Source organism: Ornithodoros turicata, chromosome 2 (assembly GCF_037126465.1).
Source record: "Ornithodoros turicata isolate Travis chromosome 2, ASM3712646v1, whole genome shotgun sequence".
NCBI lineage: Eukaryota > Metazoa > Arthropoda > Arachnida > Ixodida > Argasidae > Ornithodoros > Ornithodoros turicata.
In genome coordinates, this window is record NC_088202.1 from 132017663 (window position 1) to 132045436 (window position 27774).

At 45.9% G+C, this 27774-nt stretch overlaps 1 protein-coding gene across 1 annotated transcript; it reads right to left on the bottom strand.

The window, feature by feature from the left end:
- Positions 1-7119: 7119 nt before the first annotated feature.
- LOC135385042 (mothers against decapentaplegic homolog 6-like) lies at positions 7120-27405 on the bottom strand. The gene is made up of 3 exons (XM_064614219.1): positions 27347-27405; positions 9358-9649; positions 7120-7466 (listed from the first exon to the last, which is right to left on the bottom strand). Exons 1-3 carry the CDS (start codon positions 27403-27405, stop codon positions 7266-7268), a joined length of 552 nt encoding a protein of 183 aa, XP_064470289.1. The 3' UTR covers positions 7120-7265.
- Between the last annotated feature and the right edge of the window lie 369 nt (positions 27406-27774).

Here is a 27774-nt window from a genome sequence, read left to right on the forward strand (position 1 = left end):
AGCAGGGGTTCACTGAAGAGGGCAAAGGAAAGGTCTATAGGCGCTGGAGGTTTTACGAATGGACCTGGCCGAAACCGAAACGACCTCAAAATGCCCTCTTGTCGAGTAGTGTCACCAAATAGGTACCCTGTTCAGTGACTCTAATGTCAAGGTGTCTCTAGGCAAGGATGCATGGAGTTCATCCACATTATACAGATGGTTTGGGCGTTGCTAAGAGACCTCGCCCTGTTTGTAAAAAATGACGTCATAGTGTTCGACAGCGCCACCAATCTGGTAGAGTTGAACTATATGTTGGAAGCTAGGGGCGAACAAGGTCGCGGACGAAAGCCACAACCTTGGGGGGACTACGATGGTCCCTGAAAGGAACGCGGCCTTCGGTCCTAGTTTTCTTTCAATAGAGGCAGCGAACAAGTGCCCATTCGTGGAACCCAGCCCTCCCGTCCGATTTGTTGTGGTTTCAGTCTGTCTACCAACGTCATGATGACGTTGCTCGGGTAGAGATCTAGTAAAAAGACTGAGCTGCACAGTTGATTTGGGTAAAGAGAACCCCCGTTCCTCGTCGCGATGCGAGGCAATCACGACACAAAGGAACGACCTGTCACGGCTTTTCTCACAGAGATCTCGGTTACAGGAATCCCCGGACTCAGTTTTTCGGGAGCAATCCGGATAGACGTTTGCCCGAGAAACGTCATCATGACGTTGGTAGACATACCGAAACCGAAACAAATCGGAACGGGAGGACTGGGTTCCGCGAATGGGCACTTGTTCGCCTCCTCCTATTGGAAGAAATGTAGGACCGAAGGTCGCGTCCCTTCCAGGTACCACCGTAATCCCCTCAAGACCCTGGCTTTCGGGCGCGACCTTATTCGCCCGTAGCTTCGAGCGCAGTTCAGCTCTACCAAATCGGTGGCGCTGTTGAACATTATGACGTCACTTGTTTACAAACAGGGAGAGATCTATTGCTTCAATTTTCCGTCGTTTTTCGTCCACGGAACCCTCGTCTTAACGTCGCAGCAGAACTTCCGCCCCGTGAGCAATTTTTTTTTCTTCCGCTAAAACATTCCGTAAGAGGGAGGGGGAACGCTCCGATAATACACGGTAGCAGCTCTACATTCTACGTTTTGAGGAATTGACAACACTGCACGATAAAGTTATCTCTTTTTTTATTACAGTAGAAAGTTTTGTCATAGTATTTTCTTGGTGTATACTTTGACAAAATTTGTACAAAGCCATTTTCTACATTACTTCTTTTTCCACGGCAGCATGATAACAGAGCGAAAGGCATGCCTACCGCGGAACAGGTTGTTTCTGTACACTTTACAAGTTATGTACAAGACAAAAAGACGTCACGTAGACATTTACTCGTCCCACTCTGCACTTCAAATTTCAATAACCTTGAGCAAACAACCCTGGCACAATCATTCAGCATTCAACACACAACCACAGCTTCATCCAAAACGAACAAAACCAGACAATCTTGGGATTGCACATGCAGACACCTATAACACAAGTGAAGATTTGCAAAGCCACAAACCATCACTCTGTAGCTCGCTCCAGGCAAATGTAAACAATATCGAGCTGTACCTGTGACTGGTACTACGGCGAATGAAACTCGGCAGTATACAGGCATACGTCGACTGTCCAGACAACTCCATACTTAATTTTGATGAGTTTAAACCCAAAGTTTAAGTCAAAGGCTTGACGCACAGGGCAGGCGCTAGTTCGACGAATCCGAATCACGCCCTGCGCCAGTGACAGAAGTGTTGTGAAACGACACGATTGAAGTCTGGAGAAACGAGACATTCCTGCACAGAGCAAATCAAACTGGAGCTGTACGAATATTCCTCGTGAACATGCAACAAGTGCTCTAAATACTCGTATTTTACAGTCTTTAGGGAAATATGGTCCTTGCACTGCAAACTTCTACCTATAGGGCACACTACGAGGCACTTTTGCACCTAGCTTCTACCAGATAGGGCAGGTATATAAGAGTGGATGGAACATGGTCTTCAGTTAAATATTTTTCCTTCAGATATTCAGCAGAGGGCGGCATTCTAAGGGCAACTAGGAAGGGCAGTTTCCGCATAGATAAACGGTTTTACTGGTAGCGTACTGTGGCACTGATTCGGGCGCCACTCGGGGCTGGGTACGTGATGCTGCCAAGTCCGACAAACTCGAGGCAGTGGCCATCTTCTCTCGAATGTGTACGTTCTAAGGAATTTTTTCCTTCTTCTAAATCAAACCATATTTAAGGCGGACTCACGTGGTCTAGTTAACATTCACTTCCGGAGAGAGTTGGCTGCACCGTCCAAAAATTGATTTCGCTTTAAGAAGTAATGTAGGCGGCGCCAGCGTGCAGAGCATGATAGTAAACCACAAAGCCATTATTTTCATTCCTAGGGATCTGGAAAACTGCAGTAAGTTTGTCGAACGTGTTGATTGCAATCTATTCCCAGACAGTTACCGTAGGGAATGACACCATTTTGCCTCAAATATCGCGGGCGTGCGTGCCGAGAGAAGAGATCTTCTTGCAACTACCGTAGACTCCCACGTATTGAAAATTTGACTACTTTAATTTGCCGAAAATCAGTGGATCGCATCAGGCCTTCAAAGATGCGTCATTCCCTGTATAAACCCGAGGGGAACACGCCCGTCCCTGTTTTTAGCGAGGTTTATGAGAACCCTGCCAACAAAAATTCCCCACGGACTTCTTAAGAAGTGAGTCCGCCTTAAATATGGTAAGACAGATTTTGAAAAGCGTTAGAGCATCACGCGAACAGAATTCTTTACTCCTCAAAAAAATAACACCACCAAGTGCGGGATGAATACTAACACCGAATTCGCATATTTTCAATGAACGTCTGTTTAGCAACCGTTTGGTTACTCCAGCTGGCAACAACTGAGGATGAATAATAAGTTCGGTAGTTAGTGAGAGTCCCACTGTGCGGGCACACCTCTGAAAGGGACAAAACCGTGCACGAGGACACCATCGGGTATCGTAGAGTTGGTCGCGGTATAAAAGCGCGGGTCTCACAACGTGAGGCTATACTGTGTGGCTCGAAAGGGAAAGAAAGGCACGTGTCCATGCGGGACATGCGGTGCTTCTACCATGAGCATGAAGCACGCCTACGAGGCACGAGCAGAGAGGTATATGTTTGTATGTATAGTATTTCGCTACTAACGCTACGGGTTTAAGTACAGCCATCGGGAGTGGACCCACAGAAGCTAAGAGTATGGGAAAGATATCTGTGTGTCATAAAGTTTGGTTCACAAGTAAGAGGAAATAATATTTGGGCAACCAGTGGCGTAGCAACGCCCATATTTATTTAAATATGAGTCGATTAACTTTGCCACGATTCAAGGTTCTTCAGCGGTTGGGTCGAACTCAATTTGAATAGAATACAGCGCCTTAGTCGATATGAATGTGCGCACTTTCAATGGAAACGTTAACTGAAATCCTGCCCTCTATGTGTCATTTTAATAACCCGCCGCACGAAAAAGGTCTGGGGGGGGAGAGAAAATTGTGTAGTCTCGAGGTGTGTATGTGAAGGTATCGACGAGTGTTGCGTGTCTTTACGAAGGTGCTTTTAATTACTTTTTTTTCCTGCTCGCACTACTTCGCACTGCAGGAGAAACTGGTACCTAATTCTTGTGAAAGCGGTAAACACACAAAGATCGAGTATGGCTTCTTTACACACAAAAATGCGTTTCGTCAACCGGCCCCCAGCAGAAGGTGTTGTTGCTCTTTGTCACCCCCCTTACAGAGCTCTCCAAAAAAGCTTGCAGGAGTTCGCAAACTGACCAGATTATCTTTGAAGGCACAGGTAATGTACGTGATCATAATGCTGAACTCTTTTTTTACACAAATACGGCACAATCATACTCTCATGTACATACAAAAGCAACCTTTATAAAAGTCGCCACAAAAAATAAAGCTCTGTTGCATATTCACCACACCAGAGCACCAAGTTGGTGCATGGGACATGCCACATTTCCAAGTCACACGCATACATTAAGCAGAGGCGGAGCTCTCGACAGTAATGCTTGTGTCCTGCAAAGCCATAGAGGTGCAGCTCCCTTTCATCTAAGCGGATGCACGTTAACACTACCTCCTATCTACGAGAGGGCAACATGTTTATTGAATATAAGGCGGCTCTCTTTTTCACGATGGGTGGGACATCTGTTAAGCTTTCACTGAAATTCGGACGATATGCACAGGACTACACCGCGGCAGACAGCACAAAGTATCTACTGTACGAGGTGTTCCGCTGTTCATATACAAACTCTCGCATACAAAACGAGTTACGGAACGGTTGCAGCCCAGAAGTTGAAACGGCGGAGTTATTTTGAGTTCGAGCACACCCACGGCAGAGGGTGAAAACAAACGGACATTGTGTCCAGCATGTGTCGAATCCCCTCACACAAAATGCCCAGATGAGTATAACACTGTTTTGTACGTGGTTTCTGGAACACACAAAGCAAAAATGCGCAACAAAATGCCGTGTTCTTTAGTCATGGCTGAACGACACCATGCAAACAGTGCTGAATACTATCACACAAGTTAGACGACAGGTATCATGTTGTGAAAGTAATGAGGCTTACTCAACTACAGCTTTTCCCGCCGTTATTAATCCTCTCGTCGTACATTTTAAACCTTATACTATGACATTTAATCCTTTCGCCATCCGAATTAATCCTGCTCTCATTAATTTTTAATCCTCATTTCACATAATTTTAATCCATTTCTCATGCAATTTAATCCACGTGACTATGTGTGGTTTACGTGTCTTTTTTGTATTTTGGGACAATTCCCATGTCTATGGGTATTGCACACGTTTTTCATCATTAACGTGGGTTTGTGCACCATAATGGGATACTGTGAGACCGTCAATCTGGATTATGGGATTGTGGGACTATTCCAATGTCTACAAGTTTTACCCCATGGTTTTCATTACAAACGCGGGTCTCTGCACTGCAATGGGTTACTCCGGGACTTGCCAATCTGGATTATGATATTGTGGGACTATTTCCATGTGTGCGGTATTACCCATGCCTTTTCATTAGGCATGCGGGTTTCTGCACTGTAATGGGAATACTGTGGTACTGTCGATCTTGACTATGATATCCTGGGTCCATTAGAGTACAGAAACCCACGTTTTTAATGAGAAGCATGGGTAGTACCCATTGACATGGGGAATAGTACCACAATATTGCAATTGCAATTGGCAGTCCCACAGTATCTCATTACTGTGCAGAAACCCGCATCATTAATGAAAAGCATGGGTAATATGCCACACACGTGGTAATAGTCCCCACAATATCATATCCAGATTGGCAGTCCGGAGTACCCATTGAAGTGCAGGAGACCGGCGTTTATAATGAAAACCATGGGTGAAACTCGTAGACATGGGAATAGTCCCACAATACCATAATCCAGATTGGCGGTCTCCAGTATCCCATTATGGTGCAGAAACCCACATTAATAATGAAAAACATGTGCAATACCCATAGACATGGGAATTGTCCCAAAATACAAAAAAAGTCACGTAGCCCACACATAGTCACGTGGATTAAATTATGTGAAATGAGGGATTAAAATTAATGAAAGCATGATTAATTCGGATGGCAAAAGGATTAAATGTCATGGATATAAGGAGTAAAATGTACGACAAGAGGATTAATAATGGCGGAAAAAGCTGCTAGTTACTTGACTCCGATGATTACGCCTTAAATGCTATATTTAGACAATGCAGCATAATGTCAAATGTGAACTGTCAAAGCGCTAGAGAACTGCCAATGTCATGATGCTGGCTATGTAAAGGTGCCCTGTTTGCAAATGAAATCTCAATGAAATGTATTTCCTACTGTTTACTGCCCACCACTGGTTTCTAGCTGCTTTTAAACCAAAACTTGAAAACCACCGTCGTTCTTCAAATTTGAATTATTCATCCTGCAGTAGACAGCTAAACACTGCCGTGTAATACTCCATTACCTGCTGCTTCTATTAAGGCCAGTTGTCTCATGTTAGGGATGCTATAGGGCATTGTTCAGCACATTACTGCTTCGTATAGATAGCTGTGATGATAACGCAAATATTATCTCATGTGCAAACATAGAGAAGAGCAGCAATGAAACACATGAACCTACTTGCACTCTGAATATGAAAAGTAACAAATTAAGCTGCGATAGCCAAGAAAGCACTGAACACATTTGGACAATGTGCTTACAAAGTATCTCAGCAGTTTCGGAAGACAAAAACAAAAAAAAGATTAAAATCACAATTTTTGTCTCCACTGCCACAGGCACCCCTGATTGTTCAAGAAGGTTGTGTTTTCGTTGAACTTTTTTCCCTGTCCAACTTGTTTAGTTGAGAAAGTACAGATCTGCTGAGATTTCTCCCTTGAACATTACTAAGACCTAGCACCTTATTTGAACGATTTTCATTTCTAACCCTAGTAATAACCAAATTAATGTAGAGCAAAAAAAACAAAAAACAAAGACTCCCATAAAATTAAACACAGAGAGATGCACATTTCAAAGGCAATTTACGAGTGTGTATATGTGAAAACAAGACACATTGATTGAAGCACATTCTCACTAGCAGACAGCACTTTCAACAAACTATTTGTACTTTTGAAGGAAAAGTATGTCTCGTAAAAAGGAAAAAAAAAAGTGACGTAGTGTGAAAGCAATATGTGACAACACTGCTCGCTTTAGTTATTTTCACACGTTACAAAAAAATAAAATAAAATAAACGTACAGGCTGCACCTCAGACATAATAAATTAATATATTCCAAAAAAAGAACTCAAAACCTAGAATTATATAAAACTTTACAACACATTCTACATGCTGCCTTTCCATTTTGAGCAGCTCCAATTTACAAAACACGAAAATAAACCATCCACTGATGTGAAAAAAAAAGAAAAAAGAAAAAAAAAAACACAGAGAGAGAGAGAGAGAGAAGACAGCTTGGAACATAGCAGCAGAAGCATCTCTGTCCTTACTCACTTTGCACGTGAGCAATACATGCCCTTTCATCTCAGGTGCTGCCAACCTCATTTCACGTGTGCACACGAGCGCGCACACGAGAGCCTTAAGTTCCTTTGGTGCAGGGCCTCGCTCTTCCCAGCAAGTTCACCGGCAGGGCGACTTACTCGACGGACAGCCGAGGTTGTTTGCGGCTGTGCTTCGTCGAGCTCCTCTTGTAGACTAGCCTGGACGGTTAAAGTGAGATGGGTCACTGAGCTTCTGGGAAGAAGTTCATCACCTCGCTGGCACACGGAAAAGGAGTTCCAGAGAGCAGGGGCACGATGTGACGATCCGTCTCGAGTAATTGTTGCCCCATCCCTTGACAAACGAGATGTGCACCGAGTCTGTGTCAAACGGCTCGTTTGGAGGGTGTCTCTGGTAGTGGTGGCGGTACAGCGCCGCCCGCTCCCAGTCGAAGACCGCGCAAGGAGTAGCCTACGGAGGAAGCAAAAAAGCGGGGATTAAAGTAGCACAGAAGTCATTTTTAACACCCAGTTTTTCTTCCTATAAAACTGTTAAGTAGGCCAGTAAGATGCACCACAAGAAGTAATTTACACCACAGAGTCATAATTATCGCAGAAATTGAATTAAAACACGCCGCAGAAAGCGACCGTGCGCAACGGTGGTGAAGAGCAGTACCAGCCTGTGATCTGCCTGGAACCTCGCGCTGACGCTATAAGGAGAACGCTCGCTGATTGGCCTAGAGAAATGTTGTCTGCCAGTCCGCTGTCGTCTGCTACTCGGCTGTTCGGGGTTCTGATAAAGCCTTTCTCCTCGCTCGGTAATGCTTCGGCCGCTCCTTCTATCCCCAATTCTCCGGGAGAACTGGCAAAACAGGTTTACGGCGGCAAAGGACAAGGCGCTGACCCCCGCTGACCGGTGAACCAAAACGACTTCTCCTTATACCGTCATCGGTGACGTGGCATCATACCTCCTCATCCTCGTTATAGCTGGAGTGGCGAGTTAAGGGTGAACGCGCGGAGCTATGTTATGTGAGTTTTTTTTTCTGGGAAACAAATTGCACGCATCAATACCTTTCGCGCTATTTAGTATAATGACACACACACTTACATCAGATGTCTTAATTTGAAATTTTTTTTGATGGCCCTCTGTACTCCTTTAATGAGCGCTCGCTGAGGAGGAATAGTACAGAAACGTTACGACATCATCTGATAAAAACCTCGACCAGAATTGCACAGGTGGACGAAGCTGGGGTAGTGTAGTTTGTATCAAGACATATTGTTGAGCGCAGCAATAAACAACACAGTGGAGACAAGAAGTTGACGCCACGGCTGCAGACGGCATGTTCGGATTGACTGTACAGCCAGACCCCAGCTGTGGCGTCTACCTCTCTCTGTCTACCTCTCGTCTCCTCTGTGTTGTTTATTGCTGCATTTAACAATATGTCTCATCCAGAAGCTTGAAAGTAGTCTGTCGTTGCCCCTCTTCAGCCAAGTAATAAAAGAGACACTGTATGCCATTTCACAGTGAGGCAGGGCTTCCAGAGAACATTGGCTGTAGCGCCAATCTATTGTTGCGAAAACCTATTGTGCATCCCTCCAACGTCCTTTTAAAGTGTTGAGAACATGGAGCACACGAGTGCATGTACATAATCATGATGTGCAAAACATTGTGCAGCAGCAACAACAGACAGCGCATGAACAGCTGCTTCTTTGAGCAGCACTGCACAGAGCAATAAAGTTGTTAGTAGAGATGCAAAATTTCCGGAAATTTTGAATCGCTCGGGAAAAAAAAAGTTTCTTTTTCGGTTTTTTTCCGAAAAATTGGAAAAAATGGAAACAAACGCCGTTACTGCTGAGTCGAAGCACTGCCGGCCAAGCCACAGCGTACAATGAGCTAGAAACTTTAGTAGTCTTCACCCTCTAGGCATAAATGCAGAGCAGACCGTCCCATGAGACTGCTGTCTACTCAGCGATAGGTAATTGGAACAACCCGTCCACTCCGACCAGAACTCCGACATTATGTGAACGCGATGGCGATCGCTTGGAGCAGCCAGACGGAGCTCCAAGTTGGTGGTTGTTGGCGGATTAGAGGCACCCAAGGCACTGTCTGCGGGTTGGAACGCATCGAAGGCGTGAAAATTTACATTTTTGAATTCTGTTGCCTGGAAATTTGGGGCAATTTTTCCGGAAAAAACTGTCTTTTTCCCAAAAATTTCGTTTTTTTCTGCGGCTTCGCATCTCTAGACTTGTTAGGTTAGACAACACTTTAGACAACACATCCGCAGTGACCTATTGCTTCCCGAAATTTGCTTCCCACACCCCGTACCCGCAGCAAAGGCAGCCCCCGCTCACCTGGTGCAAACCTTGAAAACGGTCAGGTTCCGCACGTTTGGACCGTCTAGAGTGGGAGAGTTGACGAAGACGGCATGTTCCGACTGGTTGTAGACCCAGACCCCATCTCGCTCTCTGAGCAGCGTCACACCGAGGCCTATCTTGGCCCTCGTGCGAGCGACTGCTTCCTTGCATGGGGTCGTGCGGGTCTTGGCCAGGGACCCAATGCTCAGCGTCTCTTCCTTGCAGGAGTGTGGAGGTGATGCTTCGTCATAGGACACGTGCAGCCATGGCCTGTTCACCGGGTAGAGGGGCCCGACCCCGCTCGTTCAGTTCCCAATAGGCCAAGGTACACCAGGGCTCCGCGTCAATGCCTATGGATGATGTGCTGGTGCCGTTGGCTGATGACGTGCCTGTGGAAAGGGTACAAAGGGGCTAGGTCAGGAATGCCGACGGTTACAACGGGGTACGGCGATACCTCGAGAATTAGGCGATGTTACATTTATGAATGAGATACATCTTGCAGCCACAACATAACCTAGCAACACAAAATGTTGCCGGAACATTGTTGCAATGTTGCCCCCCAAACGTTGTCAAAACGTGGCTAATGTCCTTTTGAAGCCACGTCCTAGTAACGTTACATGCGAACATTTCGCCGACATTGCCACAATGTTTAAATTAGCTTTGCAACGTTGCTGCAATGATACTGCCACATAAGGACAACATGTTTTTAACATTGTTCCAACATTGCTGCAATGTTCCTGGCAGCAATATTCGGTAAACGTTTTAGTGTGACGTTGTGACGACATGATGACATGTGACGAAAAATGTTGACCAACATCTAGAAAACGTTGCCACAATATTGTTGAGTATTGTAAAACATTGCTCCACTATTTACAACATTCGCAACGTTGCAGCAACGTTGTGGCAACAATATGTGTTACTAGGGCGTATGTATACATACGCTTTGGCATATACTACCAAATTACAGTTATGGTGCACATTTTCACGCCTTTGTTTTATTACAGGAAGCTACCAGAATGCACAGGCTTGACACAATGACATTTGCTGCACACAATTGACACGAGACACGGCAACTGAATTGTCCTGTGCCACCCTTTCTCCTCACAGGATCCCAACTAAATGCCGCCTGCATTCATCGTGCCTGAACAATACTGATTGTGTGCAAAACTGGAGAACGTCGGAACAATGGCCATACTGGACAATTCCGGCTTTGTCAGGGGATCGCTGGCCCAGTAAACTTAAGACTGCCGTCCAGACAACTTGGTCTAGCCCACATTGTGATATGGAACAATGAGTATATGCACTGTCTGGCAAGATAGATGTGATTATAATGATTGTGTAATAGTGAATATAGTACAGTGCACAGATCACCACACGGCAAGTACATCTTACATGTGTGACTACTGTGTAGTAAACTATGTCGCCGATTAAAGAGCTTCTCGGCAGTTCCAAACTAATAATAATGAGTGGGACCTGCACCTGTATGCAAAGATACAATTCATAATCGTTTCGTGGAACACCTGTGGTGTGTAACAATTGTGTTCGTTCTCGGAACTTGGCCACTGTGTTAAAGTGGGAGCCGAAGGTCCCTTGGTCAATGTCTGGGTACGTAATCAGCAGGACCCAGGATCTTATGCACAACTGTCTTCGAAAATATGCATGCAAATAATCTGGCACGAAACGTCCAAATGCGCACAAACTATGCGGAAAAATTATCACGCAGGGCAATGTTACTCCGGAAAAAAACGGAAACCGGAGCAAGCGCCCCTCTTGCCCCTCCCCCACAAACGCCCATGCTTCTGGGTGCTAGTCTTGCTTTCCAAATACACTGATTGCATAGTGCCATGCAGCCTAAGAGCAGCATTGTAGCTTAGATGTGTAGGTGGCCCGTAGGTTTGGGGTCCATTTGAAGTAACATGAGCAGTGGCAACACAAGGGAAATGGCAAGTTTTTTTGTTTTTTTAATAAAGGTTGAAATGGCACCGGCATAACATGCTCCTGTCATATAATATGACGATCAGGGAGAAGTATGCCAAAACATGCAATTATATGACACACAAAATGCTGTAGAATTGTGTCACTGGGATTAGTAATGTGCGCAGAAATGCTCGGATATCCGTTAGAACGCACTCAAAAAGTATGCATTTTGCTTGATCTCCCAGACCCTAATAATAATGAGTAAGGCCTTCACTGGGCATACCTAAACAATTAGGTTCTTTCCTTTGCCCCTCTCCCAGCTGCTCGAGCATATATTTTTTGTGTAATACATTTCAGCTGCGTTTGAGATTCGTATTCTGTTGTCTTCTGTGCTCATCTATCTCAGGGATTTGAGCATGGATGACATACTTAAGATCTGCTGTAGCTTAAAGGGCGGTACGGACAGCAATGAATAAACTGCCAGAAGACGCGACCAACCATTAAGTTTAAGCCCATTTCACAAATAATATAAAAATACTGGGGTGGTGCGAACGTTCGCTTTTTCTCGCATGCAAATAGCTCGATATTCGATTCGAATTCCAAATCGAATGTGGAATTGTGTTTTTGAATAGAAACTGTGTCGCTTCCAGATCCAGCCCTCGTAAGTCAGAAGAGAGGGGAAGAAAACAAAAAACGAAGTGAGTGCTGCTTCATGCGAATATTGCATACATATATCCGGATATACACGCTCTAAGTGGGTTCGGTTATGTAACCAATCACTTCGCTGAATAAACTCCTGCGTTCTGAAAACCTCAGTGTCGATGTCAAAATCCACAGCGCAATGTCAAGATTTCACAGAAGGCCAACAGTGCCATGTAACTTTTTCTTACAATACGTATTCAACGGCGCCGCAGATGCGTGATATTTAATCCCTATCGCTGCATTAGCGAGATACCAAACCCGACTGCATTTATCACGAAAACTCGTGCGGTTTGCAGGCGTCCTGTCTCCCACCAGACTGGCGCCGGCAAGCTTTCAATGCCGCCACTGAAAGACACGTAAAGAATACAGAAAGGAAATCCGCTCACAGGCACCAACTACGATGGTGCGAAAATTGCTCAGCTCCTCAAGCGAGAACTTCAAACCACAAAATACTATGGGAATCGCATTCTAGTGGCCGCACGTGAGCAGTAACCAAACCGAAACCTAGCCGGGTGGTCAACGAGGGAACGCAAAACACATCAAAGCTGATAAACAGTACGGGCATCGTAAGACTAATACCATGAGCACTTAAAATTTCAGAAAGACTTCACGGCCTTGATTACCTGCACTCTGATGCGATGAAACTGGTGCTAGTAAAGTTTGCAGCGATGCAGTGAGGTGCTGCAATCTTTTGACAAAATGCCTTGAAATGCGAAGATACGCCTTGATGCGCCGTAACAATGCATATCCTAAGTGTCTGCACGTCTTCAATGAATGCGTCACTATCTTGCGCACAGCCATAGTTATTATAACCATCACTATTACACTTCACACAACCACACCATACAAAAGACCACACCGCATCCGCGCACCGGCGAAGAGGGACTGATACATTTTCTCTATTTTTACTTCACTTCTCTTTCCAGGGGGCGCTTCTTCTTGACTAAATTTTGAGCAGCCGCCGATGGATGCCGCCACTGTGAGGCCGACGGCGACGACGGCGATCTTTTTCACGCGTGGAAGTAATATTTCGTTCACTGTGAACGATGAACAAGGGGTAAAAATGCAGTGAAGTACTTCGTTTCATATAGATATAGTGATGAAGATGTATTTGTTCCCCAGGTTGGACGTCTGTAGTCTTCAGACACAATCACTTTTACGTTCTGCTAATTTGTTGAAATGCTTGGGGGACTACCTTCTGCGCGGCGAGTTGAGCGACGATGAAGCGAGCTACTGTAAACAGACGAGAAAAGTCGTCTGCTTCAGCCGCACCGAAAATATACAAGCGGGAGCGGGGAAGGCACCCGCTCCAACATCGAAAAACTTCGGCGCCAGCATAAACGATAATAGAGAGAACTTGCCGTCAACTGGCGATAACATGGCGGCGCCGTGACGGGGGACCAGGAATGTCTGAAGCCGTTCTACGTTGAGGAGCGGCACAGAGAGACGGTGCGCGTGAAAAATGTCTCTCATCAGCATGACTTCACAAAGTTTCAGTGGCCAAAACGTCGTGACAGATGAAACCGTCGGGCGGCTTCTTTTGAGATAGAGAGAACCGTCAGCGGCAGAGTGACGTTGTTTGTTCTTGTGTCACAAGGAATGTCAGTCAAAAGTGGGTTAGTCTGGTGGCAACACGCATCAACGGTGTCCAATTTAGCTTTTATCCCTTCTAAATTCGCTTTTTTTACCGTTTATGTAAATAATTGCTCAATGATCGAGCTTCTTCGTAATCGAGATAAGCCCCAGATCCAGTAAATATGCGGAGGCTAACGACTTTTAATATGATTCTATTCTGCCCTGCGTTATCTACTTTAAAGGGAGACTTCGCAACGATTTGAAAAAAATTAGGTGAGCATCATACCGAACACGGACCGCTCCCTTGCTACCGAATACAAGATTCGCATTCATTTTGTGCGATTAATTAATTCGTAAATGATGACAATACCAAACCGAAACCAAAATGCACAGCGGTTCGCCCGGAGGAAGATACTGTGACGTCACCCAGCCGTCGTCTGCTACGAAGGTTGCAGTCTTCCATGCCGGATGACGTCAGCAGTGTTGCTTTCAGCGCCCTCTTGCGTCACACAGGCGAAGCGCTCACTTCGTAATAATTCGTTCGAATAAAATCTGCGCACTTTGGGAACGCGATATTTCGTATGTATGTTCCTGACACCCCAAGGGTTGCTACTGTGTCACAATCTTTGCGGTGATTTTGTTGTCGAGTCACACTTTAACATTATAAAGCATCGAGTTACCTGAAATTAAACGCTACTGTATCTTCCATCTGGAGTTGTTGGCCAACCAAATTTGCTCGAAAACTGATGAAACCCTAGCAACGATGCAGCGCGAAGGCTTCAATGCGCGGCAGGGGCAGGGTATTTGGGGGTCTGAATGTCCTGACCCTCATCCTCCCCCCCCCTCAATTTCCGTCGTCACCGAATATTTCAGTGGATCTTGGGCAGTGTATGTCATGCTGCTCTCATATCGAACACCCCCCTCAAGAAAAAAAAATCGGGATCTGCCCCCGATACGTAGTGACATTATACATATTCAGCATACAAGAAGAACTTTTATTTCCATTAACAGAGAGTGGTGAAAAAGGACCGAAAATGGCTCGGAAACCTTGGATCTATTTTGAAATCTGTGGGTAGGTAACAAGCCGAAGCTTCGTCTCGCCCTGACAAATTACAATGCACCGCGAAAATAAATACACAACTTGGCGCCGCTAGGCTGTAAAAGGGGTAAACAGGCACGCTATTCTCGTAGATACGTCAGGTTATCCCGCTTGTTAGTTCCGCTTTTGATGCGGCCGTCAAAAATTTTATGGCCGACCAAGGAAACGAGGACAACAGGTTTCCTTTGTGTTTCTGTCCAGCGAAGGTCACGCGTCACGGTTCAGTCAGAGCGTGAATGAGAAAGAGTCCAGTTGAAAATATTAGCCAGATGGTAGCCTTCTATGTACACGTCAAAGTTGATTAACAATAACAGTATTTACACAGACTTATCTGCGGCCTCGCATGAGATTTCATTGTCTCCACTGTCTTTACTACGAGGGCTCGTTTCCGCTGATATGGACTACGAATGGCTCCAAGCGATATACGTATATACGACATGATAAAGTTGTCTCAGTAAACAGCACGTCGAGAGACAACGCAGATTCATTCACAAGCAGACGACGCGTATATCCCGAGGCTAAATGAAATATAAAGAGCGTTTATTAAAACTGTATCGAAGTGTCGGTAAACATTCACGGGCGCGCGATAACCCTCAGCGGGCGATGTCGAAATGATGCACTCGAGTTTTGCAATCTCGATATCAAGCGACGTACATGTCGTTGTAACGACGCACAGAAAAGAAATGAGACTGGTTCTACAGAAGGTGGCCGTCTGGTATACGGTTAGCATTTGAGTTTATGAAAGGTCTGAGCCATGAAACATGTCTCGTTTCATGCACCGAAAAGAACATTCAGAGACGTACAACGGAAAAGAAAGTTGCAAGCAGCGTAGTCATAGATTATTAAAAATCGACGACTTCATAAAGCCGACCAACGTTGATAGCCATGTACGTCCGTCCGTAACAATTGTAGAGAGAGCTGCAGGAAGAAGTTACAATGACACCGAAACGGGTTCGGCCGCCTGAAGAGCAGGATCGGATGCTTTTGGGGCTTTATATTGAAAGGTGTTTGGCAGGATGCCACCAATATTTTTGTTCCTTCGTGCTGTTTGACGCCGATACCATCTGCCAGAAAATCGGCACTTAACGGGGTTTAGGTAGGAAAAAGAGAAAGTGCCGTCTGTGTTACTTGCCGGAATCCTCAAGATGCGAGTACAAAAGTGTGGCTTCACCAAAAACGTTAGACGCAACAAAAATATTAACAACTCGTGGTTTCATTCGAAAAGCAGTTATGATTACCGGTGACAGGAGACGTCAGGCTCCCGAAGGCGTCCCAGGAAGTGTCCACGTCTATGACTCGCTCATCACCCTATCGGTTGCTTCACGGCACTATAACGCCTAGATCAGCTGCCTGCACAGCTCCACAGTTTCCCTCTTTCCTCCACTGCACGTGGAACGACCTCATTGGTCCTTCTCACAAATAAGGGGGCAACATTTCAGAAGTTGAGATGCACGTGGCTTCTTCTGTTGACATATGCCGGTCTACGAGTACCCACTCATGGCTGCCGCCTTGTGATTGGACAAACACTCCATCACGTGGTTTCCTCAAACTTCACCCTCTCCCTCTAGAGACAAAACTGTTGTAGCGCATAAATTTCGTGAGTGCACACTCTAAGAAAAAAAGGAGTACTTTTACTCCTTTTGGGGAGTAATTGCATTGCCACAAAAAATAGTCCCATTCGGGAGTAAATGCACGGGAGTAAATGAATGTCACAGAGTGAAGACCGCATTTCACGCGCTGTTGTAAGAGTCCCAGGTACATAATTGGTGCGCATGCATGAAAATACTTTGAAGCAAACCGTCAACCGTGATATATCGAGTGATATAAAATCTTGCGCCATACTAGGGCACAATTTGCGAAGAAAGATGCGCTAACTGTTTCTTACTCTGTGTGGCTGGAAAATTGCTACGTTGTCTGAGTTATACAGCCTTATGTCGTTCAAATTGACCAAGGGCACATATTTACGTAGACTGTCGTATTCAGGAGACCATTCGCGAAGTTTAGTGACAATTTGCAGACCTGGGGAGTAAATGTCGGGACTAAACGTTGGGTTAGGGGACTAAAATGGGGAGTAATTGGCAGACTAGGGGAGTAGAAGCTGCAATTACTCCCCTTTTTACTCCTTTTTTTTCTTAGAGTGCACCTCGCATGCGTGGCCACAGGACAGTCGTGTACGTATACACCTAATCTCGATACGTTAAAAACGCGTACCAACACACGATCCACGCGAGAGGGCTCCCCTTTGAAATAAAACACCTCTCAACCCCGCACGAACTCCGTTTGAGCGAAACGGCCGAAGAATGCAGCCAACAGAGGCCACCGCTTTCTCGAAGCCCGTTCGTGTCCTTCTTCAAAAGAACTTCAAAGCGTTGTTATCCCCGCAAATCTGGCCGCTCAAGTGGCATGTATTGTTGGCCCCCCATGTGTATCCGGATCGGGTTCGCACCGGAGCGTCTCTTTCAGTCGTTTCTTCGTTCTCTCTTTTTACCAGCCATTCTTCGCCGGTTTATGACATGCGCGGACAAAGGCGGAGCGAGGAATATCGTCGAACACGAGCTTTGCACAAATGTAAGTATATGTAGTCGAGCACCAGCACCGTAAGAACGAGGTATGGGTCCCGCTGCGATACGGGGATATCATCATGACATACGTACTACGTACACCAGTACTCTTCTCATGTTTTGTTATACATACCCTAGAGGATAATTCCATTCCTTTCAATTCCTCTGAATTAAAAAGGTATGACCAATTCCCACTCCTGGAAGCCCAGCAGCCACCGGGGCGCCCAGACCATTCCATTCCAATTCCATTCCTGCGAAAAACTGCATACTTCCATTCCCATTCCATTCCTATGACTGTATAGGCACAGCTACTTTAGAGCAGGGTTGCGGAATGGGGCCACCAATTCCATTCCGAGGAATGGATATTTGTGATAATTCCATTCCTTTCAATTCCTCGGAATGAAAAGGTACGACCAATTCCCACTCCTGGAATGGGCTTGGCGACCCCATTCCATTCCGTTAACGCCATCAATAAAAGAAAAGGGAACCGGTAACCGTACTGGCTAGCCCAGCAGCCACAGGGGCCCCCAGACCATTCCATTCCAATTCCATTCCTGCGAAAAACTGCATACTTCCATTCCCATTCCATTCCTAGGACTGTTTCCGACATTCCATTTCCAATTCCGTTCCGGGCTCTGATAAATCTGCATTTTCTGTTTTCCTTTCATCTTTTTCCAGGACGCAAGAGGCGATAGTGTGTGCTCTTTCACCCTTTCGCACTGGGGTGAAGGAAAGACGCGTCTCCGAAGGTGCGCAATGAACAAAATAAAGCAAAATATGGTGTTCCTTCACGAATTTTATGCGGACGATCTATCGAACGGATTTTTGTTCTCAAAACGGCTACGGTATCAGGTCACCAAAGGGACCAGATGTTCTCATTGGGACAACTTCGTAGCTTTTATAATTAAAAAGTTAATTATTGAAAGTTAAGTAGGACACTGCCGTACGAGATTGCTGGTGCCCTCTTAAGGAATGCCCTTCAGCATATACTACACTGCAACTGACTTCATCTCGAAAAAAATGATACATATATTTTTAAAAAATCTGTTCGCATTTAGCTGGGACACCCTGCATATATATCTATATATGTACAAAGGAAAATAGCCGAAGCTCTGTGGCTGCACGTTGAGCATACGTTTCATGGGATTCAGATTCGATTACGATTCGAATTATAAACAGATATATATATATATATATATATATATATATATGTGTGTGTGTGTGTGTGTGTGTAAAAGAGGCTGCGTTTTAATTCGTTCTCGGTATATTACTCTTTATTTACGGTGCATAGTACAGTTTGATTTTATCTAAATGTTCACAGTTCGCCCTAAGGATGTACACTAGTACGGCAGTTCGAAATGAAAGCTCATGCTAGCTATAGGCAGTATGTCCATGATCTCCTTTTTTTTTCCTCTTTTTTTTTTTTCTGGAAGGTGAAGGGCGATTCTCCGATGGTGAGGCCTTGCTGTCGACGGCTGAACGGTCACGAAGGCAAGCTTTTTTGCTCCAGACAACTCAGTCCCTGAACTATTGGTGCAACATTTGACTTCTGCTCCTACCGCTGTTCACCCTGCTCATGACAGGGACCATTTAAAGGGTCGTATCTCACACTGGGCAATAGAAGGAATCTTTAGAGCAGGTCCGTCACACATGGCAACATACGGTCACGGAACGTTCACGAGTACAACGAACTTGAGCTCCGTCTCTTCTGCACGCATGAAATCACCGTACATACAGTACATGCATAAAGAGAGCCCCTCGTATATACAATGCTGGGAATGCTTATCAGTGATGCACGCCGCACAGATGAACGGAGCACGACGCGCATGAGAAGGCGCCAGACAGATTTTGCCCCAGACTTTCCTCGTACTTTTTACCATAGTGTTCCGTGGGAGCGTTCTATACAATCTAGAGGTAACTAAGCAAGCCGTGCTGTGTGAGCATATGCCTTAATTCCGTTTATTTCCTGCAAAGACTTAGATGGGCACACGGGACGACGGTGTGCGTTTTCGGCCTTCATTGCTAGGGACCCGGATGACTGGCTTAATTAAGCAGTGTTTTACCCAGTGACACCCCCTCCCCCCACACACACAAAGAAGTAAAGGCCAGCAGATGCAGATGTCTACCCCACGTAATCCCCTCCCCCCCCCCCCCCCCCCCCCGACATGAAAATCCTTCGCAATAAATTCCTGGAGTAAAGTCCGATTTGTGAGCAACGCCCATTTGTAGTGCCATGCTGCAAACAAGAGAAAATGAAATCCAGCGACAGCCTGCTAGCTGTCATTTAGCCATTAGCAATAGCAAGTGCATCTGCATTTTTTTTTTAAATTTAATAATCCATCAACCTCTACTTCATGATGTATCAGCTTCCAGCACACGCAAAATCGGCAGAGGGACTGTGTTGTTGCAAGGTGAGACCATCTTTAGAAAGTACTTATAAAAAAAAAAAAAGTAGGATCGTAATCGAACATCTGATCAAAGTCATATTAGTGCTGCTATGTGTTTTATGATACGTGTGTATTGTCGTCGGAAGTGAGCTTCGGTTTGCGAACGTTCGGCCGGCAGCACCGAGCTAAAGCGACGAGAAAGCAACAACACCTAGGAACAAAGCCTGGTCGCTTGAACGACTTGACTTGACGTAAGAATCAAGATGTCCTCCAATCACAGCCGTGCTTTCCGTGGCCGTAGCTACGGAGAAGGGCCGCCATCAGCCGCATGGGAAGCCACTGGTACAGCCAATGAAAGGCTCTGCTTCAAGCCCTTCCACCACCAGCACCAGCACCGCCACCGGTGAGAGGAGGCGTTAAGCAGGACTTCTGTGTGAAGGTGGTATTGAGAGGGGAAGAAGAATGAAGCTAGAGGAGATGGAAGGTGAACGATCGGCACGTCAAACGAAGCCCATGCACATGCTCTAGTTAATAATTGGACGTAGTTCTACAAGATGCTCTGGTTAGTTTGCGAGGGTTTCTATGTTGAATTGGAGGTATTAATTAAAGTTCTTGCATATTATAATTTATAAACGAGTGTCGGATCGTGATCGACATCGAATCACCAGGAGCTACCCATGAAATTAAGACCCCCCTCCTCTTATACGGACAAAAATTCAGGTAAAAAACTTAGGTACCGTATACAGTCAAACTCCTTTACAACGAAACTCAGGTGACAGCAAAAAAAAAAAAAAAAATTGCAGCAAAGGTATTTTCGTTAAAAAAGATGTCCATTATTTGACCTATAGGGCTCCAGCGGGACCGCAAAAAAATTTGCTATAGTGGTATTTTCGTTAAAAAGGTGTTCGCTATAAAGGAGTTTGATTGTATATAACAACGTTCCCAAGAGAAGGGGAGATTGCTTTTTGTACATGGCGGTGCCTTGCGAACAATGCTGAAAGTTCCGAAAAGTTGCTGAGGAGGGCAGTACGGTGTTGGGATGCGTACTAGAACTTGGTTTGCTGCTCGACCACCCCGGTCATGACAAAAGAAAAAAAAGAAAAAAAAGGGGTGATGATGGCACAACCCTTATCGCTTGTTTCAGATGTTCCCCTCTTGTTGGGCCATCTGTGAAACACCGGTCAGAAAGGTGCAATGGCATTTTCGAACATTACCGTAGATGCTGCGACAGCTTCAACATATTGAAACCGCGTACATGTTTTTTTTTTATTTATTTCTCTTTTTCTGTATTCGCAAACCATGCATTTCCTTTCTCTGCTCTCTCCATCTTGTTTGAAGGGCCGGTCACAAACGGCTGTTCGAGCGATGAGTCGTGTTCAGCTGCGGTTGACGGTATTATGTAACCGCCTTGAACCCTTCGATCATCACACGCTTCACTCGAGTATTGTGTCTGCTTGCCTCTTTATAACAATGTCACACGTTGGAATGCTTTTATTTCCTGAGCGTAATGATGTGTCCCCATTCTGTCATACAAAGGCCGAAGAGTTCTGCCTTTGATGGATAGGTGAACAAAAAAATCTCCAGTTGTTCAGCGACGAGATGCAGATGACACAATGTGACAGGTGGACGGGTACAAGGTAATAAAAACTTAGCTTGAAACGTCCTTCATCATCTGAACGGTATAGGGAAGAAATCATATTCACCCACTTATGGGATCAGACAGGTTGCCTTTTATTGCGCGTCAGCAGCTACGTAAACAATAATTGACAACTGCGACCAAACTGATCAAATTATGCTACGCTGTACTGCAGTCGCAGTGCACCTAAGAGCACATAGCGTCATTCTATTATCTCTGTCAAAATCACACCGCAGCTAAACCAAAAACGCCGTCCACATGTCCCGTTGCTTGCTCCCCCCCCCCCCCCAAAAAAAATAATAAAAAAAAAAAATACGGAGCTCCAACTTTCATGATGTTAGGGACCTGTTTCTGGAAGAGCGCCTCTCAGAGCGCCGTCGACAGTGCGAGTCCTCGACCCCCGCATCTCAAACAGCTCCCTCGATACAAAGATGAACATTGTATCCGAAAACCCCCGTCACTCATCACCCCCACGCTGGCTTCCGCAAGGACCTACACCCATAACGCACGCCGCAAGAATTTTGGACGAGATGGGACAGATAGTGAACCCCTTCTCAGAACCGCGGCTCCGAACGTCAGTGGCCAAAACCCCTCGGCCGTCAACCCATGCTTCTCTATGATTAGCCGAGCAAAACATGGTCGTGATGTACGAGCGCCGGTTGGCGCCGAAACTCCCGGCGCCGTCGCTCTCCTCCCTCGACGTTCTTTCCTTCCGATTCGAGGACGCGATAAAAACCGTTTTTTTTTTTTTTTTCGTCCCGTCGTGGTCGTACGGCGCGCCTTCCACACGGGGAGTTCCTGTTCCAATCGTTCGTGTTTCCGTGTTGCCTGCTACGCTTTTTCTCCGCGTCGTCTGCTTGGGAGTCGTTGCATGTCCATTGTGACATTCTCGCTGCACACGCAGTTGTGTACACTATGACATTCCCGAATATCAGACATGTGGCTATTACACCTTTACAAATCACGCTTAATCAACTACAAGCCTACAATAGTATTGTTGGTAATTAAGTGTCTGAGGATATATTCACGAAGAACCCCACAGACTCAGGGAAGTGCTTCCAACCTAGCTTGCCTGCATCTTGTTCCTTTGTTCGACGACAGTTTTCGTTTTTGCCGAATTGTGCTCGGTTTTTCATCAGGGTTGCTTCGAGCTGTCAGACACCAGTGATCATGAAATCATAACGGAACACTTAATTCATTTATAACGGAACACTGTTAGGTTATGTCACAGATTAGTAATCAGGTTTCCGTTTGCAAAAGTCATTTGAGTCGGGCCAAAACAGCGAACCGAGTGCAAAGACCAGAATTCGTCGTCTGCAACCGCCTGCAACGCTCGCACTGTGTCGTCTGCTACGCCTTTTCCCCTTTCCGCGTCGTCTGCTAGAAGGAGCGGGTTGGTGCCTGCGAACGAGGAAGCGGCGCCGCTGTGAAGCTCCGTTGGTGGTGCCATATGATATTAGGGCGTCGTGCATGCTTAATTAGGACCAGCTGCGCCTCTCCCGTATTGAAAGTGGGTGCCAAAGAGGAGGGCTTGCCCGAAGCGTGACCTGACGGAATGCGGCAAAAGAGTTCGTCATGCAAGTGGGAAGAAGGTTGGCTGGACTCTAAGTGAATGGTGCCGCTTCACGCTGGTAATTAACGATGTGGGATGGTGAAACCCTCTGGCAGAAAGCGTAATCGTTCGCAGGTGAAATATGTATGTTCGTGACGTCACGAACTGGCTCACTATAAGAGTCGTAGAGAGTCCTTTTCACTGCGAGTTCAGTTTAGAAGAGCATCACGTACCGATATTACAATGGGTGGACCTCGATATTCCCGGTTGCGAAATCCCCGATCTGGGAATTTCCGTTCTCGAAACAAGGAAAATCAAGGAGAATGCTCGACTGCTTCGTAACATGGTGTGCCGTGTTTAAAAACACGTTATCGCTGTTTAACCACCCAAATTCACGGGTTTTCGATGTCTGTCCAAGTCGTTTTAGCGAACGAAAGCCAAATTTTAGCGGCTGTTAGGTTTAGCAGGGCAGACACGACGGAACACCACGTTGGTTAGTTCATGATCAGGTTAGTTCGAGTTCGGTATTTGCATTTTGATGTTGAGGTTAGTCTACGTTCGCTGTTGGCAGTTTCCAGCGCGCGACTGTGCATTTTATAGTCGAATAACGTTTATTTCCAGTAGTGTATTTTGCAGCGGGGATTTCGACCACTTTATTTCGAGGTACACCCCATTACAGTCGGAGAGGAACCTACTCTGGCATGTCCCACGCAGTCACCCTTTCTACTCAAAGTCCCTGCACGTACGACGCATGCCACTTCGCGCTTTTCTCTTTCGACAAGCTTTCTGCGCAGAATTATGCTCACATCCACTAGCCTAACAGAGAAGTATCTCAAATAAAATTTCCAATACTACGACGAAAACCACCAAGAGTAGGGAACATGATTTATCCACACACCTCCAAATGCGTGGCGACACTCTCGCCCTTTCTTTTCTCGATATCTGCGACGCTCTTAAGCCCAATCGATTATTACGAAAAAGAAATAATACTTAAAAATAAACGTTACTACAATCGTCACAGGTAGTACGTCACATGACAATGCTGTCATCACTGGCGCACGCGGTGCATGTTTCCTCGGTGTCACTTCTCACGACTGCCCCCGATAATTTACCACTAATCAATCTTCGCTCTTCCCTCAAGCGGCAGCGACGCAATATCGGTAGTAGTAGGTAGAAAATCCCCCCCCTCTCTCTCTCCCTAGCCATTGGGAGGGCAAAGTGGGAGAGGAGGAGCCGCCCGTCCGGCGCCCGACGACCCGCGTCGTGGCGGCGTGCTTGCGTGAGGCGCTCTCGAGGTCGCCTCACTCACTTTCGAAAGACCGACGCCGCCAAGCCTGTGTGCATTACCCGGTAAACCTGCCCATGGAAGGCCGACTGCTCGACCCTATTAGCATGGCGTCAACGTAGATGCCTCCGTCGAGAAGAGGATCCAGACTACATGAATGGGATACGTCTTCTTCGGTCCTTTTTTTCTTTCTTTCTTTTTTTTTTGTTTGTTTCTAGTTTCTGGTAGCAAATTTCGCTTGTCATGGCATCGAATTCTGTACTTAGCATACAAGTATGAGATATGTAATGATGTCCCGGACGATTTGGCGAACCTAAGCGTGAACGTTACGTTCATTTATTAAATTTCTTTCTCATTTATCTCATCACTTATATTACGAGTATTAGACCAATTATATGTACAGTGCCGGACCAAAGTTTAGGGAACACGATCCGGCGCATTCCTTCCTCAGACTGACACGCAAGCAGCGAGTGGGTGATACTGACACAAGTCATTCCCTATAGCATTCACCCACCACGCACTTTCTTTTTGTAGTAAACATGATATAGATTATTGCTTTTTTTCTTCTTCTTCTCTCTAGCCAGTCTGTTTCAGAGCACCAAATGCTACGCATTCCATTTATTTGATTTCTAATCCAGTGGTCATTGACTGGGGTGCTCATCCTATAGGTCTTCTATCTCTTTGGTCTTTTCATTTTCAGCCTTCTGATTTTCGGCCTTATGACTGTTTGGCCCTTTGGCTTTCGGCCTGTGGCTTTCGGCCTTCTGACAGTTTGGCGTTATGATACAGATGCGAATAGCGCAAGTTCATATTGTGGATTTCGTTGAATAGGGCAGTGTACCGCCTCAGTGGCGGTGAATCGCCCACCCCATCATCATTCAATGTATGTGTGTGTGTGTTCGTTGAACAGAACATCGTGTTGCCCATGAACTAAAGTACGACAGAGTCCCCCCCCCCCCCCCTTCCTCTGTGAACTCAAGTCGTGCCATCTCATTCTTCAGTGCACCCTCACCCCTAACGCATTAACCTCATCTTTTTTAAGTCATCTCTTTTCTTTAATCTATGTCATCCTTCTTTCGTCGTTTATTAGTTTATCTTTCATTTCGTAACCTTTTCTTTTCTTTTTATTTGATACTTCTTTTATTTATTTTTATTTATTTTTTTTGCGGAATAGGAAGCCGACGTCCCGTTTGGCTGACCTTTCCGTCCCGTTTTCTTTTTGTTCTAATAAATATATCCCCCCGCTATAGGCCTAACTATGATTTATTTTGACAGTGTGGATGGATTTTTATGGATGAAATTCCGAGCGTGGATGTTTTAATGTTTTATGCCTAAGCGTTTATTTCAGGACGGTGACTCGTCTCAGCAATCCCACATTTGATACTTCAGTTATATTGTAAGACCTGGTATGAAAACCTGTAAAAGTTATAAATCTACTAGCAATGCCGCGGAAGTAGATGAAGCTAAAATGCATCTGGGATCGAGTCCTGTAACGGTCCATAAACTGGCAGTGCCTGAAAAACCTGGCATGACGGTGAAAGATGAAAGTCACTGAAAAGGTTAGCCAGCTGTAGGACTCGAACCCACATCTTCTGGATCACCGGCCTTGTATGTGATTGTCCCTTCTATGTTGTTCCCAGCCTCAGAACACCAGTTCTCTCTGGCATGACGGTTTTTTTTTTTTCTGCTCTCGCAATCGCGCGGAGGAACTGAATTACCGCCAATTATTTCACAATAGGGCAGGAACAAAACGAAGGCCAATACTTAATGCGGAGTCCTGGAAGACTGGTCGTCGTGGCACTGTCTGATGAGTGCGGTGATTACTGATTGAGGGGGCCATCAACAGGGGTGGTGATTAGTGGAGCTCAACCCTATCGTAAGGCGTCACCTTGCAGGCGGACATTTGAAGCCTTCGAATCGTTAAGTAGGGGGAGGGGGGGGGGGAAAGGCTGGCGACGAAACCTGAAGGTCGTCCGTCTGTGGATGCGTGTCGCGTAATGTCAACCACATGTGACTCATTACAAGAGAAAAACTGGAGTCTAAAGCTCCCACACGTCCGTCTGGTGGTGTACACTGGTGGTGCCATTCGATTCTGTCGGATGACATCCGAAGAATGTTTCGTGGAGAACTTGCTCGAATTGGAGAAGTTGCTTTTACGAGAGATGGCGAGAGTAACGGGGATTTCGATCACTTTATTTCGAGGTACACGGACCGAACCGAGGCGGCCCTTTGCCGCTGACGGAGGGGTGCCCGAGCGGCCCGAACATCGCCGAGCATCACTCCAGTATCGCAGAAGCAAGAGATAATCCCAAGCAACATAAGCGGCCGTGGCGACATCCCTCGGAGACACCGGGTACTACGGGGCTGGGGCACTTGAGTCCTTGCACAATTCCATGGGGCAAGAGAGATAAGAGAAAATGTGGGGCAAGTGACGCATGAACAGGGTTGTGGTGGGGCCGTGTAAAAGCCACGCTACCTGAGAAAGCCCGTGAGAAGGCTGTGCACAGGCCGCATTTCGACACACTACGGTCACTCCTCTCCATGAGTTCCGAAGCTATGCAATACTGGCAACTGTAAAACTGAAACCCGAAGACTACACTCTAAACCTTTTCACACCTTTAAAGGTGTAATAACGTGCATGGCGCACGCCTTTTTAGGTGTAATTTTGGTAACATCATAATGGAGCACGGTTTCGCACAAATTTTCTTTACTCGAGTGTTGTCTGTCCTCCGAAAATTCAGTCTTGCAACATCTAAACATTGTTCAACAGTATTGCAGACACTTGCGCGTGCTCGATTATCGATAGTGATGCATATATGCATTAGCTCGTACCTACGATATCCCAGACATAATGAAAGCAAGATTTGTACTGACACTTGATCTTTAGTAATGCTTTCTGAATTTTGTAAAATATCATCCTGGAGATGCAATGTTACGCAAGCAGGTTGAATGTGCATAGCGCACACCTTTAAAGGTGTGAAAAAGTTTACAGTGTAGCAGCGACGTCACACTGCAGGCTCCCAGATCTAGCTTCACCAAGTGAAGCTGGAATACCTCTCTCCATCCTTCATGCACAATTTCAACGGCGGAAAGCCTTTTTCACAATATCGTCGTGTCCTAGCGGATGTCCAGCGAAACACGACTGGCGCTCACCGAAGCACAGCGTCCGCCACATTGGCGCCATCTACTGAATATGTTGGAAACCTTCTTCGGCGCCGTCAGGGTCACAGAGCAGGCACAGAAGCGTTGTGAAAAAGGTCCGTTTCGGATTCCACAATGTTACCCCTGTACTCCGTAATCACGTATCAGCTTCTCCAGAGGAGCCTTCGATTGCTCCCCCATGTTTACTTCGTAACATTGCTCAATTTTCCAGCTAAACGGGTGCACTATCAATACGTAAACGTATTTATCGCGCAACTGCATCGAAGTGGATTCGTAGCACACTACAATACGATATGACATGAGTCACCTCTGGAGGACAAGGTTACACAAGTTCTAACTTGGACCTATACACTTGGGTGCGGTATTTGTCTGCTGGGGACAACGGGTCAGCACATAGCTGCCGCTGACGTTTGACGCGCCGAATACAACAAAGATGTACGTAGGCATATATAAGTGACGACTCTGATGTGTGCACGAGGCGAAGCAGAGAAGACGTGGTTGTACTATTACGTTCCAGTTACTTCGCAATAAGTAACAAATCAATAAATG